The 16951-nt window shown below is 35.5% G+C and overlaps 1 protein-coding gene across 6 annotated transcripts in view; it reads right to left on the reverse strand.

Annotated features, from left to right (window-relative positions):
- TRIM36 (tripartite motif containing 36) overlaps window positions 1-16951 on the reverse strand; it is a 55407-nt gene that overhangs the window by 6660 nt on the left and 31796 nt on the right. For 3 of the 6 annotated variants that reach the window (XM_004042369.4, XM_004042368.5, XM_063706712.1), the window contains 6 exons: window positions 14168-14493; window positions 11689-11835; window positions 8347-8442; window positions 4439-4692; window positions 4076-4200; window positions 915-1202 (listed from right to left, as the gene is read on the reverse strand). In XM_004042369.4, coding sequence (XP_004042417.2) covers window positions 915-1202; window positions 4076-4200; window positions 4439-4692; window positions 8347-8442; window positions 11689-11835; window positions 14168-14493 — 1236 coding nt within the window. Of the gene's footprint in view, window positions 1-914; window positions 1203-4075; window positions 4201-4438; window positions 4693-8346; window positions 8443-11688; window positions 11836-14167; window positions 14527-16951 lie in introns of all 6 variants that reach the window. The other 3 variants (XM_019028508.4, XM_019028509.4, XM_055387460.2) reach the window with 1 other exon arrangement.

The raw sequence follows: 16951 nt of genomic DNA on the forward strand, positions 1-16951 counted from the left end.
TATAATTTTAGCCAATCTTATATGTTTGTATTCCAATTTTTGAAAGTTACAATGTGCATGAAAAACAAATTGTGCTTTTCTAGTTTGAACAAAAAAGGAAAGAAAGGGGAGAGTGAAGAAAATATGGGCACATAAGACACTAAAAAGAGGCAAGGGACAGTGGACCTAAAATCCAATTAAAGGTATCTCTGAGGCAGTGACTGAAAGGGGAAAATGTTTTCCTGCTAACCAGGCTGAGCACAATTTTGGTTCTAAATATCCCTTGTTCATGGAGACATCATAGTGAACATCAACGAACCTTTAAAGTCATTCACATTCTATAAAAATCTTTAGGCACTCTATATGTAGCATCAGTGGTTTTTAACTTGGGAAGGGAGGGGGCGATGACTGGGCATAAGGAGCTTTTAGCGTGGGAGGAAAAGCTATTCATGTGGTTCTAATATATGGCTTCCATCCCACAGGCTGAGAAGTGCCAAGTTAGATAAAAAATCCAGACAAATCAGAATTAGGTTAAATCAAAATTATATTTTAGGATATTAGACCAATAAATTTTAAAAATTATGTTTTAGAGATTTCCATAAACCAAAAATACAGAATTATATATTTAAAACTTTTAAAGTAGCATTTATGCTATTTAAATCCCAACTTACTAGCTCTGCTCACCCAAATTTCTTCCTTCCATGTTTTTCTCTATCTGACATCAGTTAAAACCTAATCCTGTTCTCAGCCTACAAGGTAAAAATTCAAGTACTCAGTTCATTTCTAAAGCCCAGCTGGGATAGAAGCTACTTTTCTGGAGTCTTTTAAAAACAAGAGCTGGTTTCAGTGCAGGTCTACATGGAGATACTGACTAGTTTATTTTATCAAGGTCTCTTGCAACTCTACGCTTTTTTTATTCCTGATATTCACCATACCTGGAGCTGGAGGAGTATGAAGAATCAATTCTCTGCTGCAAGGACTACAGATTGAACCCTTGTAAGCTCTTACTCTGAAAGCATAGGTACTACTGTTTTCCAAGTCTTGAATTATTTTACTTGTTCCACACACTTCTATCTCATTCCATGACATTTCATCATCTCTATTGATTTTCCGATATTCAAGAACATAGCTATCAGCTTTATCCTTTTCTGGATGGTGCCAATTTATCAAGGCACTGTTATAAACTTTGCTTTGTTCCTCATTGATCTCTGGCACATCTATGCCTGAAAGAATTATGAAATAGAAAACAACATTAAAATACTGACATTTGAAAACCAGTGTTTGTCCTCAATAAAATGACATATAAACAGTATTTAATGATTTCTATACTGTCCAATACTTTTCTAAATTTATAATACTATATATAAGAAAGCACAAAAATTAAATACATTAAATATTTTTTATATTTTTTTATATTTAAAAGGTATATCTATATTCGTAACTGAAAGGAGAAAGAAGAGTAAAAAAGACAAAAACTGACTCAAAGCCACAAGTAAATTTTTTTTAACCACATGCCTTCTACCTACTGAATAACAGCCCAGGACTTGAAATTTTTTTACCTATGTCCTCCCCTAAACAAACCATTATTTTAATATTTTAAAATCTAAGCCTGGTAAGAATATCAAACTCTCAATGAATTTTTTTTTTTTAAGATGGAGTGTTGCTCTGTTGCCAAGGCTGGAGTGCAGTGGCATGATCTCAGCTCACTTCAACCCCCGTCTCCCAGGTTCAAGCGATTCTCCCGCCTCAGCCTCCCAAGTAGCTGGGATTACAGGTGCGTGCTACCACACCTGGCTAATTTTTTGTATTTTTAGTAGAAACAGGGTTTCACCATGTTAGCCAGGATGTTCTCGATCTCCTGACCTCATGATCTGCCTGCCTTGGTCTCCCAAAGTGCTGGGATTACAGGCATGAGCCACTGTGCCCGGCCTCTCAATGAATATTTTATCATTTCTTTGCATAGTTTATTCTGTAGAGTTGCAAAGCAAATTAATTTTTCTAAATAAAATCATGGTACATATTTTTGTAAGGAAATCAGAAACTGAAAAATACACATTAAAAGATTTTAACTAACTCAAAGGTAATTACTATAACCTTTTTGTATAGATCTTGCCAGTATTTTCCCCCTCAATGGTATACTACCTACATGGATATATCAACATTTAACTGTTTAGTTTCGGAAACAGGTTTCTGGTTTTTCACTAAAAATAAAATGAATCTAAATCTTTATTCATATGCATAGTCCTTTCTATAGAGCCAATTCCCAAGCTTAACTGCTGGAATCATATGCTAAGAACAATACGCTATAAAAGCTACACACACACATTTATGACAAATCACAGAGAAGGACATGAATAATAAGCAGAAGTCTCTTTCCTCTCCTTATTCCCCAATGTACAAGCATGTCTGTGTATGCTGCATTTATACAACTGAATGTTATGCAGCCATAATGAGATCTGGAAAGTTATTCAAAATACATTTTAAAATTAAAAAAAAAAGTTACAGATTAACAAATAGTATGTCACCTATCCCATACTCTTTTTCTTTCTTTTTTTGAAACATAGCTTACTAAAAAAAAAAAAAAATGCATGTAGCAGAAAATGAGGGGAAGATCCATCAGCCAGAAGCTAGGTGACTACTATCCCATTCTCATCCACCTGTTTTATTGGTTCCTTGCTATACAATGGTATAACCCAGGATAACCCACCCTCGACCTCACCTTTCCAGCAACCATTTTGGGATCCACAGGGAGGGAGGACCTAGGACTCACAAGTAAGCAAATATCTATTTGTATATATACTATTCAAGCATACATTTTCGAAACACAGTATAGCGTATGAAAGACAATCAGCATTTTAAGTGATGACAAATATCTATTTGAAAAAATAAGATGGTCATAAGTAAGTATCAGATTCAGGTACAGATTTGAAAAGGAGGTCACAGTAATCCTTCAGAGTTTTAAACTTTTAACAAGACAAATTTCCTTGTATTAATGTACAAATCTACAAATCTGCACCTATAAAGTAATTATACTATAAATATATCTTTCTAGTGTTCACCATCACTAGAAGAGAAATCTTAGGGAGAGGAATGAGGTGAGAAGAAGAAAAAAAGGCAAGGAAGACCTCCCTGCTAGGGAGTAGCAAAATACAAACATAAGCAAGTGTCATGGACTGAATTGCATCCTTCCCCAGTCCCCCAGACCCCACCCCTCGCCCCTGGAAATTCACATGTTGAAGTCCTAACCCCCAGTACGTACCTTAGAATGTGACTGTATTTTAAAATAGGGTCTTTAAAGAGGAAATTAAATTAAAATCAGGTCATTAGAATGGGCCCTACTCCAATATGACTGGTGTCCTTATAAAAAGAGGAGATTAGATCTCTCACACACACACACAAACAGAGGACCATGTGAAGACACAGGGAGAAGACAGCCATTTATCATTTATCAACCAAGAAGAGAGGTTCAGAAGAAATCAACCCTGCCAACACCTTGATCGCTGACTTCTAGGCTCCAGAAATGTAAGAAAATGAATCTGTTTGAGTCACTCAGTCTATGGTACTTTTGTCACTGCAGCTCAAGCAAACTAATACAGCAATGTAAACAGCCTGCAGATTCCATTCCTAGGCTTCTGTCCAAGAAACTCACATACACTTGCCCAAAAAATTCTGACAAGGATGTGCGATACAGCGTTGCTCATAAAAGAGGAAAAAAATGGAAAAAAAAGTCTCTTAGTAGGAAAATGATTTATTTACTTATGAAATACCGTAAACAGTTAAAATATTGCTTTAATCCAAAATTCCATATATTTACGAAGTATTTATGTTAATTTTCTAAAAAGCAATTTACAAAAATACATACAACATAATGCTATTTATGCAATGTTTAAAAACACACAAACTAATGGAACATAGTTTTTGTGCATAAAAATATAGTTTTAAAAACATAAATAGGATATGATTTCAGGATGCTGTGATAGTCCTGGGCACGTGAGATGCTGCTTTATAATGTCAAATTTAAGAGAACTTGTGTTTTCTTCCACACAATATAAATTCAGACAAAAAGAATGAGGTTTTTGCCTTCATTAAGACTTACCGCTAGAGAAAAAGGATAATTCTCCAAGAAGTTCTGTTTGTTTAGAGGTATTAACAACATAGTCTTCAAAAGAAGTCTGAGCTGCAGGTCTAAAGCTCTTCAAAGATTCTGTGGCTTTCTGTATTCTGCAGACAGATATTTTATATAAAAATGTTTCTTTAAGAAGTCAAATCAGACTAAATATCTGCAACATGATTAACAAAATAAAACCCACACTTCACTCAAAATTAAAGTTAAGAATGAGGCAAGATGTACCTCACATTAACACAGCATTATGGACCACTCAGAGCTAAAGTGAGAATACACGGCAGCATTTAATAACATTGCTCAATAGGTTCTAAAGTTAGAAGTAAAAGAGAATACCTGAGGTGGAGCTGCTTTGCTGTCTGCACAAAGCAAGACTGATCTGTCTCCTTTAGCACTTCTTGAGCATATCCCACAAGTCCACTGTTCTCTAGAAGTCCCTGGTACTCTTCCATTTGAGTCTGAAATTTGTCTAATCTTAGTTTCTTAGAGGAGTCAATTGCCTTCAAAACAGATGATTTCCTCTCTTCCAGAACTTCAAAGAGCTTTTCAAAATGTGTAATTGCTTCTTCTTTAGCCCTCTCTCCATTACACTATGAAAAAACAGTATCTCCATTACACTAAGATAAAACAAAGAATAGCCTCTTCTGCTAAACCCAAATGGCTTTCCACAAAGTTCTACATAATTACATTTCATCTATGTGATGACAGCATTATCAAAATTTGATAAAACCAACCTAGACATTATAAAGAAAAGAAGTTTTATCTAACTCTGAAATTTTCAGAACAATATTTTGGCATCAAATACACTTAGCAAAGAACAATTGACAACTTTTATTCAGATTTACTTTGTAATTTTATAATATTGTACTTCCTTAAGTTTTTCATCTCCAAAGTCTGGCAATAAACAATTTAGTCAATTAAATAAGAGAACAATCTTTCACTGGTATATAAAGGAATATGAAGGAGAAATGAACTGATTTAAACAAAAACAGGAAAACACAATTCCAGAACTTTGAATTCATTTCAAATTCAGAAATGTTTTCACCCTTTCTACGCTACTCCAACTTTTTAAAAAATTGTTTTTGTTTTTTTGAGACAGAGTCTCACTCTGTCGCACAGACTGGAGTGCAGTGGCGCAATCTCGGCTCACTGTAACCTCCGCCTTCTGGGTTCAAGTGATTCTCCTGCCTCAGCCTCCCAAGTAGCTGGGACTACAGGCACATGCCACCACGCCCAGCTTTTTTTCCATATTTTTAGTAGAGATGGGGTTTTGCAGTGTTAGCTAGGATGGTCTTGATCTCCTGACATCGTGATCAACTCGCCTCGGCCTCCCAAAGTGTTGGGATTACAAGCATGAGCCACCGCGCCTGGCCTAAAAAAGTTTTTAGCCACAAAACTCTAAAATATGACATTCTTTACTAAGATATAAAAATAAAAGTATCCTCTTCACTTTAATATAATTATAATTAAATCCTGACTTAGCTGTGCGACCATATGCTAATCATTTCACTTCTCTTTCTGTTTTTCTCTTCTGAAAATAGGGGATAAGAAAAACCATTTAGGGTTTTGTGAAGAGATTTTAAAAGGTTATTTACATAAAGTATATACCACAATGTCACATACTGTAAATAAACATTCATACAAACTGTCATAAAATGACCCTAGTGTTTGTTAAACATTCTGAATTCCTATAAAATCAGAGCTCATGATTTTGAGAAGACTGGCAAACACTCCTAAGCACTTATTATAACAGACTCACAGACAGCAGCCAACAGAAAAAAAGTCTTCAAGAACATTCTTTTTTTTTGAGACAGAGTCTCGCTCTGTCGCCCAGGCTGGAGTGCAGTGGCGCGATCTCGGCTCACTGCAAGCTCCACCTCCTGGGTTCACGCCATTCTCCTGCCTCAGCCTCCCGAGTAGCTGGGACTACAGGCGCCCGCCACCACACCCTACTAATTTTTTTTTTCTATTTTTAGTAGAGACGGGGTTTCACCGTGTTAGCCAGGATGGTCTCCATCTCCTGACCTCGTGATCTGCCTGCCTCGGCCTCTCAAAGTGCTGGGATTACAGGTGTGAGCCACCGCGCCTGGCTTTTTTTTTTTTTTTTTGAAACGGAGTCTTGCCCTGTCACCTAGGCTAGAGTGCAATGGAGTGATCTTGGCTCACTGCAACCTCTGCCTCCCGGGTTCAAGCAATTCTCCTGCCTCAGCCTCCCGAGTAGCTGGGATTACAGGTGTTCACCACCACGCCAGGCTAATTTTTTTGTATCTTTAGTACAGACAGGGTTTTACCATGTTGGCCAGGCTGGTCTCGAACTCCTGACCTTGTGATCCGCCCGCCTCGGCCTCCCAAAGTGCTGAGATTACAGGCGTGAGCCATAAAGCCTGGCTAAGAACATTCTTAAAAGCTGACAATATATGGCAGAAGCATACTGTGCATTATCCATTGGCTTCCAGCCAACACCTATAATGAAAGGAAATTTTTTCCAGATCTTCTGTTTCCTAACCCTGACAGCCACATATTTTTAAAAGAGAAGGAGCAGAAGGTAGTAACATTTCGATAGTATTTCACTGACAAATCACAACATTCAACTCAGAAATATCATTATAGATAGATTTTTTCCAGCTAAGTAAAATTACAGATAAAAAAGACAGTGTCACCATCATCACTAAGTAAATGTCGAGAATGGAGGCAAGTTATCTAGCGTACAAAAAATTCTTATTGATAAGCCTACAGATACAACTTAGGCAAATGATACAAAACAACTCAGTAATGTCCCCACTATCCCAAGGAATCAGTGTCTATGTGAATACTTGACACCTAAGTTCCTCAATTTTTAACCTATTGATGACAAACCCCAAAATGGACTCTGGGTCTTTATTTCAGAAGTGAAGAGCAGCAGGACTGAGAGGACCAACAAACAAGGCTATTAATAAAATGACCAAAGATGCAACACTTGAAGCAACCTACTAAGGTGATCATCTGCTTTGTGTTGAGACAGTCTGTCACTTAATCCAACAAAAATATGAAAAAGAAAACCCCAAACTGCATGGAAAAATGACTGACTGACGGTGGTGAATCAGTAAAGATCAGGAAAATAATATTAAAAACAAAAGCACTGCTGGTAGTGGTGTTAATTTACGTGATTTCTCAATAATTTCAACCTATATTGGAAAAAAATTTCTTCAAGTAACAGTGTCATACTAGCTGGGATATTTTTATATTTAATTACTAAAAATCAGGAGTAATGGCTCAACTTTGTTTCAAATGGAGAAGAAAAACAAGTGTACAACAAAGTCAGTGAAGAATATCTGGACTTTTAAAACAACCCAATCCAATCCCCTTTTACTATTATTTTTAAAATGCTGTTATCTTTTCTAATTTTTTATTGAAACATAATACACAAATGGAAAAATGTACATGTAAGTATAAAGACTAATGAATCTTTACCCACACACTCAATATAACCAGCATCCAACAGAAAATCCAGATTAGATAAAAGAACATTACCAGTATCCCAGAAGCCTCCATATAACCTTTCCAGACACTAACCTACCCCTCCTCAACTCTAACAACATCATCTAGTTTCACCTTTTTTGGTACTTTTTAGAAATGTAATCACATAGTACGTATTCCTTTGTATCTGGCACCTTCCTTTCAACATTATTGCAAGATTAATCTACCTGCTGTGTGCAGCTGCAGATCATTCATTCTTATTGCTATTTTTATTCTACTGTTAATGGGCATGTGGGTAGATCCCACTTTGTGACAATTACAAACAAGGCAGCCACCAACATTCTAATATACGTCTTTTGGGGAACATATATAGGGTATACACTCAGGAATACCGGGAATTTAAAATAAACCTTGCCCAATCTGCATACAGCGCATTTTCCAAAAGTGATCTATTAATTTTTAAAAATATAATAAAAATAAGTAAAACCTATCATTTCCCTTATGTTACTATTAAATACTTTTGAGATCTTGTTAGTTGCCACACAAATAGTCATTTTTTCCCTCTGTATTCCAATATCATTTAAGCACTAGCTCTATCACAGAAGTGACCACACAACATTATAATTCATTTTTTACATGTTTCCATAGCCCCAGAAAAGCAGGGGTGAAATCTAACACAACTTTGTATTCCCAGCTCATATAATACTCTCAGGATTTTATGAACAAATGAATGAATGTCTAGATAAAATAACAATAATTTAAAATATGCAAGCTAGTTTATCACTTACCTCTGTTTCTTTCATTAACAAGTTTAGTTCAGATATTTGACTCTTCACCTGGCTTTCCTTACCAATAAGGTAATCAATATCCTTTGAAAGCTTTTCCTGTTGAAACATATTCATAACACAAATGGATAAAACGGGAGTTTAGCAAAGACTGTGCAGAATTTTTTTTTAATTACACAGGACTCATCCTCTTCTACAGCCTCTGATAAACAGATAATAAAATCAACTATGGCAATTATCATTATTAACCCGGAGTAAACAGTTAATGGCCTTAGGCACAGAGGGCCAAAGGATGTATGAAAGATTAGAATCAGTTGGAAAAAAGAACAAGGTAATAATGGTTAAATTAGTCAAAACTTCTGAATATAAAAATAGTACATTTTTTTTTGTTTCATTATCATTCCTAGAGCTCCTGCTCCTAAGGCTTCTAAGTAAATGGAAGAACAGCAATTCAAATAGTTTTGTCTTCAGATTTTATAATTTACTCTCACAAACACCCACGTGCACACGCACACACACCTATACACAATAGGAGTAGCAACAAAGAGACTTCCAAAATAATATTGACAGTTCATCCCAGCCTATTAAATAATTACACAATAATGAAAATACAGTTTTATAAAAACAGGCAATTTCCAGAGCTCATTGAATAATCTGTCTGTAAGGAAGACCTTTTTAAATAAGTATAGTTTCTTTCCCACAGAAATACCATCATAAGTTTTGGTGAGATCCCTGATCTTGCCCAGAAAACCTACTCTGAAATACACAAAAACCAAAACACAAAAGCCCCGAAACACCATGGGGTAAAAAGTTGTAACAGAAAAATGTATTGAGAGTCTAAATAAGAATAAGAACATCCAGAAAACACCTTTCAAGCTGTAGCTTTTAAAGGCCAATCGGAGCATTTCAGGCTCAATTACCACCGATGACTTGAAACGAAAAGGGTGCTCAACAAGAGGGCACTGTTAAACACTAAACACTATTCCACAGGCTGAGAGGTACGTCTCAGCACCAAGCTGAAAGTAAAATGGCAATTCGAATAATACCATCCCTAACGGGCCTATGTGGAGATCAGAAGTACTAGGTGCAAAGTGGTGGTACTCTTTTTTAACTAGGGTAGCAATAAGATAAATTTGGCCATTTAAATTGAAGTAAGGCTTAGTTGTATGATAGCAGCTTACATTAGAACTACAAGATAGGAAAAGATAAGTTAGTTGACTCAAAGAGGTAAGGACCAGAGAAGAATAGATGGCAGAATTCGGACACAGGATGTAAAAACACCACACTCTCTGAGTTTTAATGCTCAAAGTATCTGGCCAACTATACGTTTATCTGAGAATAGCTTTTATCTGAGACAGCTCCAGTCATAATAGTCCCCTCAAATCTAGCCAGTTTGTTTTAAAAGACTAGATCAGTTTTAACCAAGAATCAGGATGTCCATTTATTCACAGGTCTCCAAAAAGTATATGTACCACACACTGAAAATAGGCATTGAAGATTAAAATGTAAAAAGACAAGGCTACCTCTTAACTCCTTTAGATAAATCAGGACCCCAGTTCTTTAGGAACTAATCAGAGGTTAATTTCTCAGGGACTTCAAAACTGCTCAGAAGCTTTCCTCTAGATCAGTGGTTCTCAAACACTCGTGTATATCAGAGTCTCCTGAGGGTAAACCAAGAACCCTGGGGAGATGCAGCTGAGTCCAAGGAGGCCATAGGTTGTAAGGCATGTACCATAGGTTGTAAGGTATGTACCATAGGTTGTAAGGTATGTACCTAAGAAGAGACTGTTGTAAAGAGAAAGAACTCCAGAGACACAAACAGTCTCCCTTACATATTCAGCAGTCCTCATCAACTCTTGTGTGTGAGGAAACTGTCCAAGCCCAGGCAAAGAATCACCCTACAGGTTCAAGGAAACAATCCCAGGAGCTTACACAAGGCTGGAAAGAGTGCCTGTTCCCCACCAGCCAGACAAAAAAAAAAAAAAAAAAAAAAAACAAATCTCAAAATTCACAGGGCATTGAAAAGAGTAATCAAAGGCTTTTACTTCAATACTCAGATAAAATTAGCCCTTAAAATTAAATGCTGTTCTGTCCTGCCTCACAAAAGACCCAAACGTTTCCAAGTAACTTAATCACATACTCAAAGAAAATAGCATTTGTAGGAATACAAAACTATCCAATAGCTGGCAGCCAATCAAAAATTACCAGGCATGCAAGGTAGCAGAGAAATATAAACTTTAATTTAAAAAAAAAATCAAAACTGACCTAGTAGTGAAACAGATGAGAGAATTAGTAGGCAAGAACAATTATACAATTATACTTGTATTTCGTATGTGCAGAGAAGATAGAGCACAACATAAATATAAAATGCAAAACACAAAAGTTTGCATATACGCAATTAGACAGAGGCAAAAAAATGCATACACATACTGTTAAACAGAGGAAAGAAAAAAATGGGTAGTAGGTACATAGATGATTTCTTTTACAAATATTGTTTAAAGGGAAAAAGAATAAAACAAAAAGATAGTAGTGTACTGCTGCCTGCTTTGTTGTTGATTATGAAATTTGAAAGTTTTAAACATCAACAATAAAACTAACAGAAAGGAAGTAATTCAGGGTTTTTTTTGTTTGTTTTTCAGACAGAGTCTCACTCTGTCACCCAGGCTGGAGTGCAGTGGCGCGATCTCAGCTCACTGCAAGCTCCGCCTCCTGGGTTCACACCATTCTCCTGCCTCAGCCTCTTGAGTAGCTGGGACTACAGGTGCCCGCCACCATGCCCAGATAATTTTTTTTTTGTATTTTTAGTAGAGATGGGGTTTCACCGTGTTAGCCAGGATGGTCTCGATCTCCTGACCTCGTGATCCGCCCGCCTTGGCCTCCCAAAGAGCTGGGATTACAGGTGTGAGCCACGGAAGTAATTCAGTTTTAAATGGTAAGCGTGCCACCAGAATGAACAAAATAGTAACTCTACAGGCAAGAAATAAGAATCAAGTGTCTTAAAACAGCCACAACCCTTTAAAGTATGTCAATCCTATGTATACATCCATTATCATAGACATTAGGCTCATTCGGGTATCATGATGAAGTGTCCTTCATCCTTCTCTTCCCTCAGAATTCAGAGCTAATACAACATAGGTGTCAATATATGCCGGGCCTTATCAGTACCACAAATAATTGTTGATCAGAAATACTAACAACCTAATATTAGTAGATCACTAAGTAACACTTTAACTCATTTTAGTACAAAAGAGACCATATAACACACCATGATTTTATAAATGAAAAGTTAAAGGCATAAAGTAAAGTTACGAAGAATCAAAATTCTGTTCCAAAAATAAGTCCTACCTTTAAGGTTTTGTAGGCACTGCTCATAGTGGTTACACGGTGGTTGGCATGATTACCACCCAACTTACATAGATGGCAAACTGGCCTCCTACATAATTCACAGTACATGTTTATTCTCTCTGTTTCATGTTCTGGGCACATTAAAATCTATTGAGTAAAGAATAAAAGTGTGATTAAGGATCTAGGTTTCAAGTAATCTAACAAATTACCAAAATACAAAGATTTGCCTTATAAAATCACTAAATAAAGCCATTTAAGTGAATATGAATGTAAAAAGAAAAATGGTTGATACATCACATGAAAATTCTCTATATCGGAATTACTATTTTTGAATTTGAGGGTTCAAATGATTAATATGTAGATGTTGTCTACGGCCATACCCCTCTGAACATGCCTGATCTTGTCATAATATGTAGATGTTATTTCTCCAAAACTTGTTAAGTTAGAGTTTCATTCCTATCAGATTCAAATGGAATGAACACTTAACCAAGTTAGAAAGGCCATCTGACCACACTGATGAGGCAATTCTTAATGATTAAAGTCAATATTTTTAATGAAGTACCATAACAATTTATGAGACTCATGGCCTCAGTAACAGAAATCTGTTGCTAAAAGAGTCTCAGAAAGCTTTATAAGCTTCTAGATGTGTTTCCTTTTACAAATTAATTATAAATGCACTGACCAAATTTGGAACTGTTTTTCTGATTTGATTGTCTACCTTTTTATTTACTTTGTAAACTATTATCATAGAGGATTAAAAGCTATCAAATAACATAAAATTTCATGTAAAATAACTGTTTTCATTTGAAAGAAAGGGGAGATTCCTTTGAGTTAGTATGTTAATAAAATCAAAAGTTGTTAAAGATTCCAATAGATTAGATTTTAAGCAATTGTAACTTGTCTGATAACTTACAGACATTTATTTATTTATTTATTTATTTATTTATTTATTTATTTATTTTGAGACGGAGTCTCGCTCTGTCGCCCACGCTAGAGTGCAGTGGTGCAATCTTGGCTCACTGCAGCCTCCGCTCACTGCAACCTCCACCTCCTGGGTTCAAGCAATTTTCCTGCCTCAGCCTCCCAAGAAGCTGGGATCACAGGCATGTGCCACCATGCCCAGCTAATTTTGTAACTTATAGACATTTAAAAGGAATGAACAAAAAGTACAATATAGAAAGTCCTAACACCAATATATAGGTTCAGGAGAAAAACAATCGGAAAAGGTTTCAAGTTTTTCAGCATGTCCAAGTTTCTACATCCCCTAAGCCATTACATTTAAAATAAAATACAAAGTTTGTCCATCTGCAAGAAATGATCAAAAGAACTCAACATTATAGGCAAATATTCCATAGCATTTGCCTATACCATTTTGGACACCGTTTTAGAATTTTACTATATTGAGTAGCACTAACTACTTGACAAATGAAATGTTTCTCAGTATAACCTATCCATGTTTCTTTGGTGTTCTTTTATCAATCTTTTATTATATTTGTAAATAGAAACATCAGGTTGAAGTCACATATTTTTAAAAATTGATGGTCTTGAGCATTTAAAATGAGGAACATAATACAGGATTAAAAGCTATCTGATGAATCTACTGCCAGACTGACACAGTTTGAGAAAGGTCATTCAAAATGTGATAGCACAGATTCTTTTTGCCTTAATCTACCAATCCTTTACTATTTAATATAAGAAATAGCTCACAGTTTCAAAAACACTTTTGAGATTTTTTTCCCCATTTTTTATTACAAATTAAAGGTTTTACACTTAAAAATGCAAGTAGATTTTCCTACACAAGTCACTAAGTTATAAGGAGTAAGAACTTCGAAAAACTCAACCATAGGTTTTTAAAATCTATATACATCAGAAAGAAGTGAAGATATCAAAAGATCAGTTTCTTTCCAGGCACACAGCAGGGCAAACAATACATAAACTTCTTTTGAGCAATATTAAAGAAATTACTCAGAATGTATAAGAAATGCAAATTCTACTTCAGATAACATATAACCATTATATCACAAACTACAAAATATTAGGCTGTAATTACTTTTATTCATTGTACAATTTTAGCCAAATGCAACAAAAATATGTTTCGCAGTCAAACCTTTTAAGCAATTATGGATTTATGACACTAAAGCACAAAAAAGCTTTTTAACTTTAACCATTTCAATCTTAGAGTATATCTGAGATAACCTTTCTTTAATCAGAGTTATCATTACAAACATGCATTTATTGTATTATATCACACTGGATTGTAATAGAATAAACCACAATATTGCCCTCCTTTGGTGGGGATGTTTAGCCCCATAGTAAGTAACTCCAGCCAACTAGGCCTTAAGTTCTTATACCTGCTTTTAAAGTTATTTCCTTTCTGTCAAGTTCTAGACTTAATAATTTATTTCATAACATTAAGTACATAAAAGTTTCATAACATTAAGTTAAAATAACATTCTAACTTAATAAAAACTTCACTTACCTTGGGTCTAAAGTTAGTAGTTGGACCAACATACTCATGTTGAGCTTTTATAGTACCCCAAGGATGATGAATTTTGAAGCATTCATTGCAGTAACTCGCACTACAGTCCATGCAGCTTTTTGTGGATTCTTGAGGTGGTGGTTTACAAAGGTCACACATAATGGCTGTGGCTGCCCTAGCTGCTTGACGATATCTTTCCACAATAGTTTCCAAAGTGAAGTTTCGAAACAGACCATTGATTCCTCGTTCTCCAAGATCCACATCATGCTCACAGCCAGGGCAAGGGAAAACAGTTGTCCTCGGGGTCAATGAATTGCGCTTCCAGCCTGTGTAATTAGTAAGTCTTTGTTTAGTTACAGCTGTAGGAAAATGATTAGAATGAAGAAAAGAGGAGTCATGTCTTAGAGACATATCCACAAATGTATCACAAAAACAATATCCGAAGTGGCTCCACGTGAAATTTGTATTGTGAAAATGTTTTTAAAAATTTTTCCTTAGTATACAAAAGACAAGCCCAAGTTATCAAATCAAATAGTTAGCAAATCAAAAAGGAAAGTATTCTATAGTAAACCCACATAGAACCCATATTAAATCAAACATAGATATAAAGATAAAACACGTAATACAATACTACATGGGGTTAAGATCTTTTAGAATTATATAATTAGCATTTATAGTTACTTTTATACACCATATCCAAAGACATTTAAAAGAACAGTCTTTGCTGACTGACAGGAAATGAATCAATACATAAAAGAGCAGGGGTCCCTAGCACAAAGCCCATGAAGAGGCCCAGGCAGATCCATGAACTATTTGAAATTGTGCACAAAATATTCCATCTATATACATATACATATTTACTGGTAAAAACCCACAGCTTTTATCAGATTTTCAAAAGAATATGTGATGTGACCACAAAATTTTTAACAACACTACAATAGAAGCTTTCCCACGTAGTATTGTTTTGTCTGGAAAAATTCAGTAGGGAAGATCATTAGTTAATTGAGGGCAATCTATAGAAGAGTGAAAAATTCATTCATAGACCTATAATTTAGTGTTTTTTAAGAGGGACCAACCATTTAATATCTTCTTACGACCTGAAACAAAGAATCATTAAGATTACTTAACTCAGTAAGCCAAAAGTTACCCCAAAAACACTATAAATAATTTTACAACATATATAAAACAATGAATGACCTTAAACATCACATTTTTGTTCAGTATTATCCCAATTTTAATAAATCAAGAAACCAATGCATGACAGTCCTTACCCACTGGTTCACAGGAATCCAGGGTTGTCCATTTACCACAGGTGCATGCATACCACATTCCCTCATTTGTAAATCTGTTCTTTTTTTCTTTTTTTTTTTTTTTAGATGGAGTCTCACTCTGTCGCCTAGGCTGGAGTGTGATCTCGGCTCACTGCAACCTCTGCCTCCCGGGTTCAAGCAATTCTCTGCCTCAGCCTGCCGAGTAGCTGGGATTACAGGCGCCCACCACCACACCTAGCTAATTTTTATATTTTTAGTAGAGATGGGGTTTCACCATCTTGGCCAGGCTGGTCTTGAACTCCTGACTCATGATCCACCTGTCTTGGCTTCCCAAAGTGCTGGGATTACAGGCGTGAGCCACCGCGCCCGGCCGTAAATCTGTTCTTAAGAGTATGTAGTCTTAGTTGCCCCAAAAATAACTCCCTTAACATAAACACAAACTTCTTAACCTACACCTTCTTTCATACTAACATGTATCCAATACCAAAAATGAATGGCTGAATTTGGTATACCACATTACAAAAGGTCTTTAAACAGCTACATCAATATACCCTTTGCATATAACTGTCATCACTCAAAAGAATATCTTAAAAGATGTCTGACATGATATCAGTTCAGGTAAAATTTAGCAACCAGCCCGTAATATTACTTATCGGAAGTGATGTTAATAGCATGCTATATGGTATTGGGCCCCAACATCTACTTATACAACAAACATGCAGAATATTTTTAATATCTTCATTTAAAGATATTTTAACCTTTACATTTTTAAACATTAATGCATACAAAAAAGCTGCCCCATAAAAATTTGAAAATCCTAAAATATATTCAGGTAATAATTCTAAAAGCATGCAATACAATCCAAACTCTTTCACACCACAGCAGGCATATCATGAAATAAGCAGCAAAGCTACTTTTAAATCACATGCCAATGAAAATTTCATTTAGGAAAGAAAACAAGCCAAACAATTCTGGAAATGGTATGGTGCAGTGGTCAAGTTTAAACAAATAGAAATTCATATATAATTGCAGGTTTCCACACATGAAATAGGTGATGAAAATTTAGATAAATAGAAAATCTCAAAAGTGTTAAAAAAATGAGTTATTTTTGGTTTTATGAAGATTATGACCAATTAAAGTAATGGGATAATGAAAAGTAAATAATGACAACAAAATCAAGCTTTAACATGTATGCTGGTGACACCCAGAATTGGGTCCTCAGAAATTTGAAAAAAAAAAAAAAAAAAAAAGTTTCATCCCTTTTCTGTATACCTCTGCTAATGTGTTTTTACAGTGTAAAAAAAAAAAAAAGGTGTGAAACGCTAAACTTAAATCAGACATTAAATTAAGACATGTAATTTTTCACAACTCATTCAAATAGATACCTTGGCTATCTTTCTAAACAGATCTTGAAAGCTCTTTTTTTTGAGATGGAGTCTTGCTCTGTCATCCAGGCTGGAGTGCAGTGGCGCGATCTCGGCTCACTGCAAGCTCCGCCTCCCGGGTTCACCCC

Source organism: Gorilla gorilla, chromosome 4, assembly GCF_029281585.2.
Source record: "Gorilla gorilla gorilla isolate KB3781 chromosome 4, NHGRI_mGorGor1-v2.1_pri, whole genome shotgun sequence".
Taxonomy (NCBI): Eukaryota; Metazoa; Chordata; class Mammalia; order Primates; family Hominidae; genus Gorilla; species Gorilla gorilla.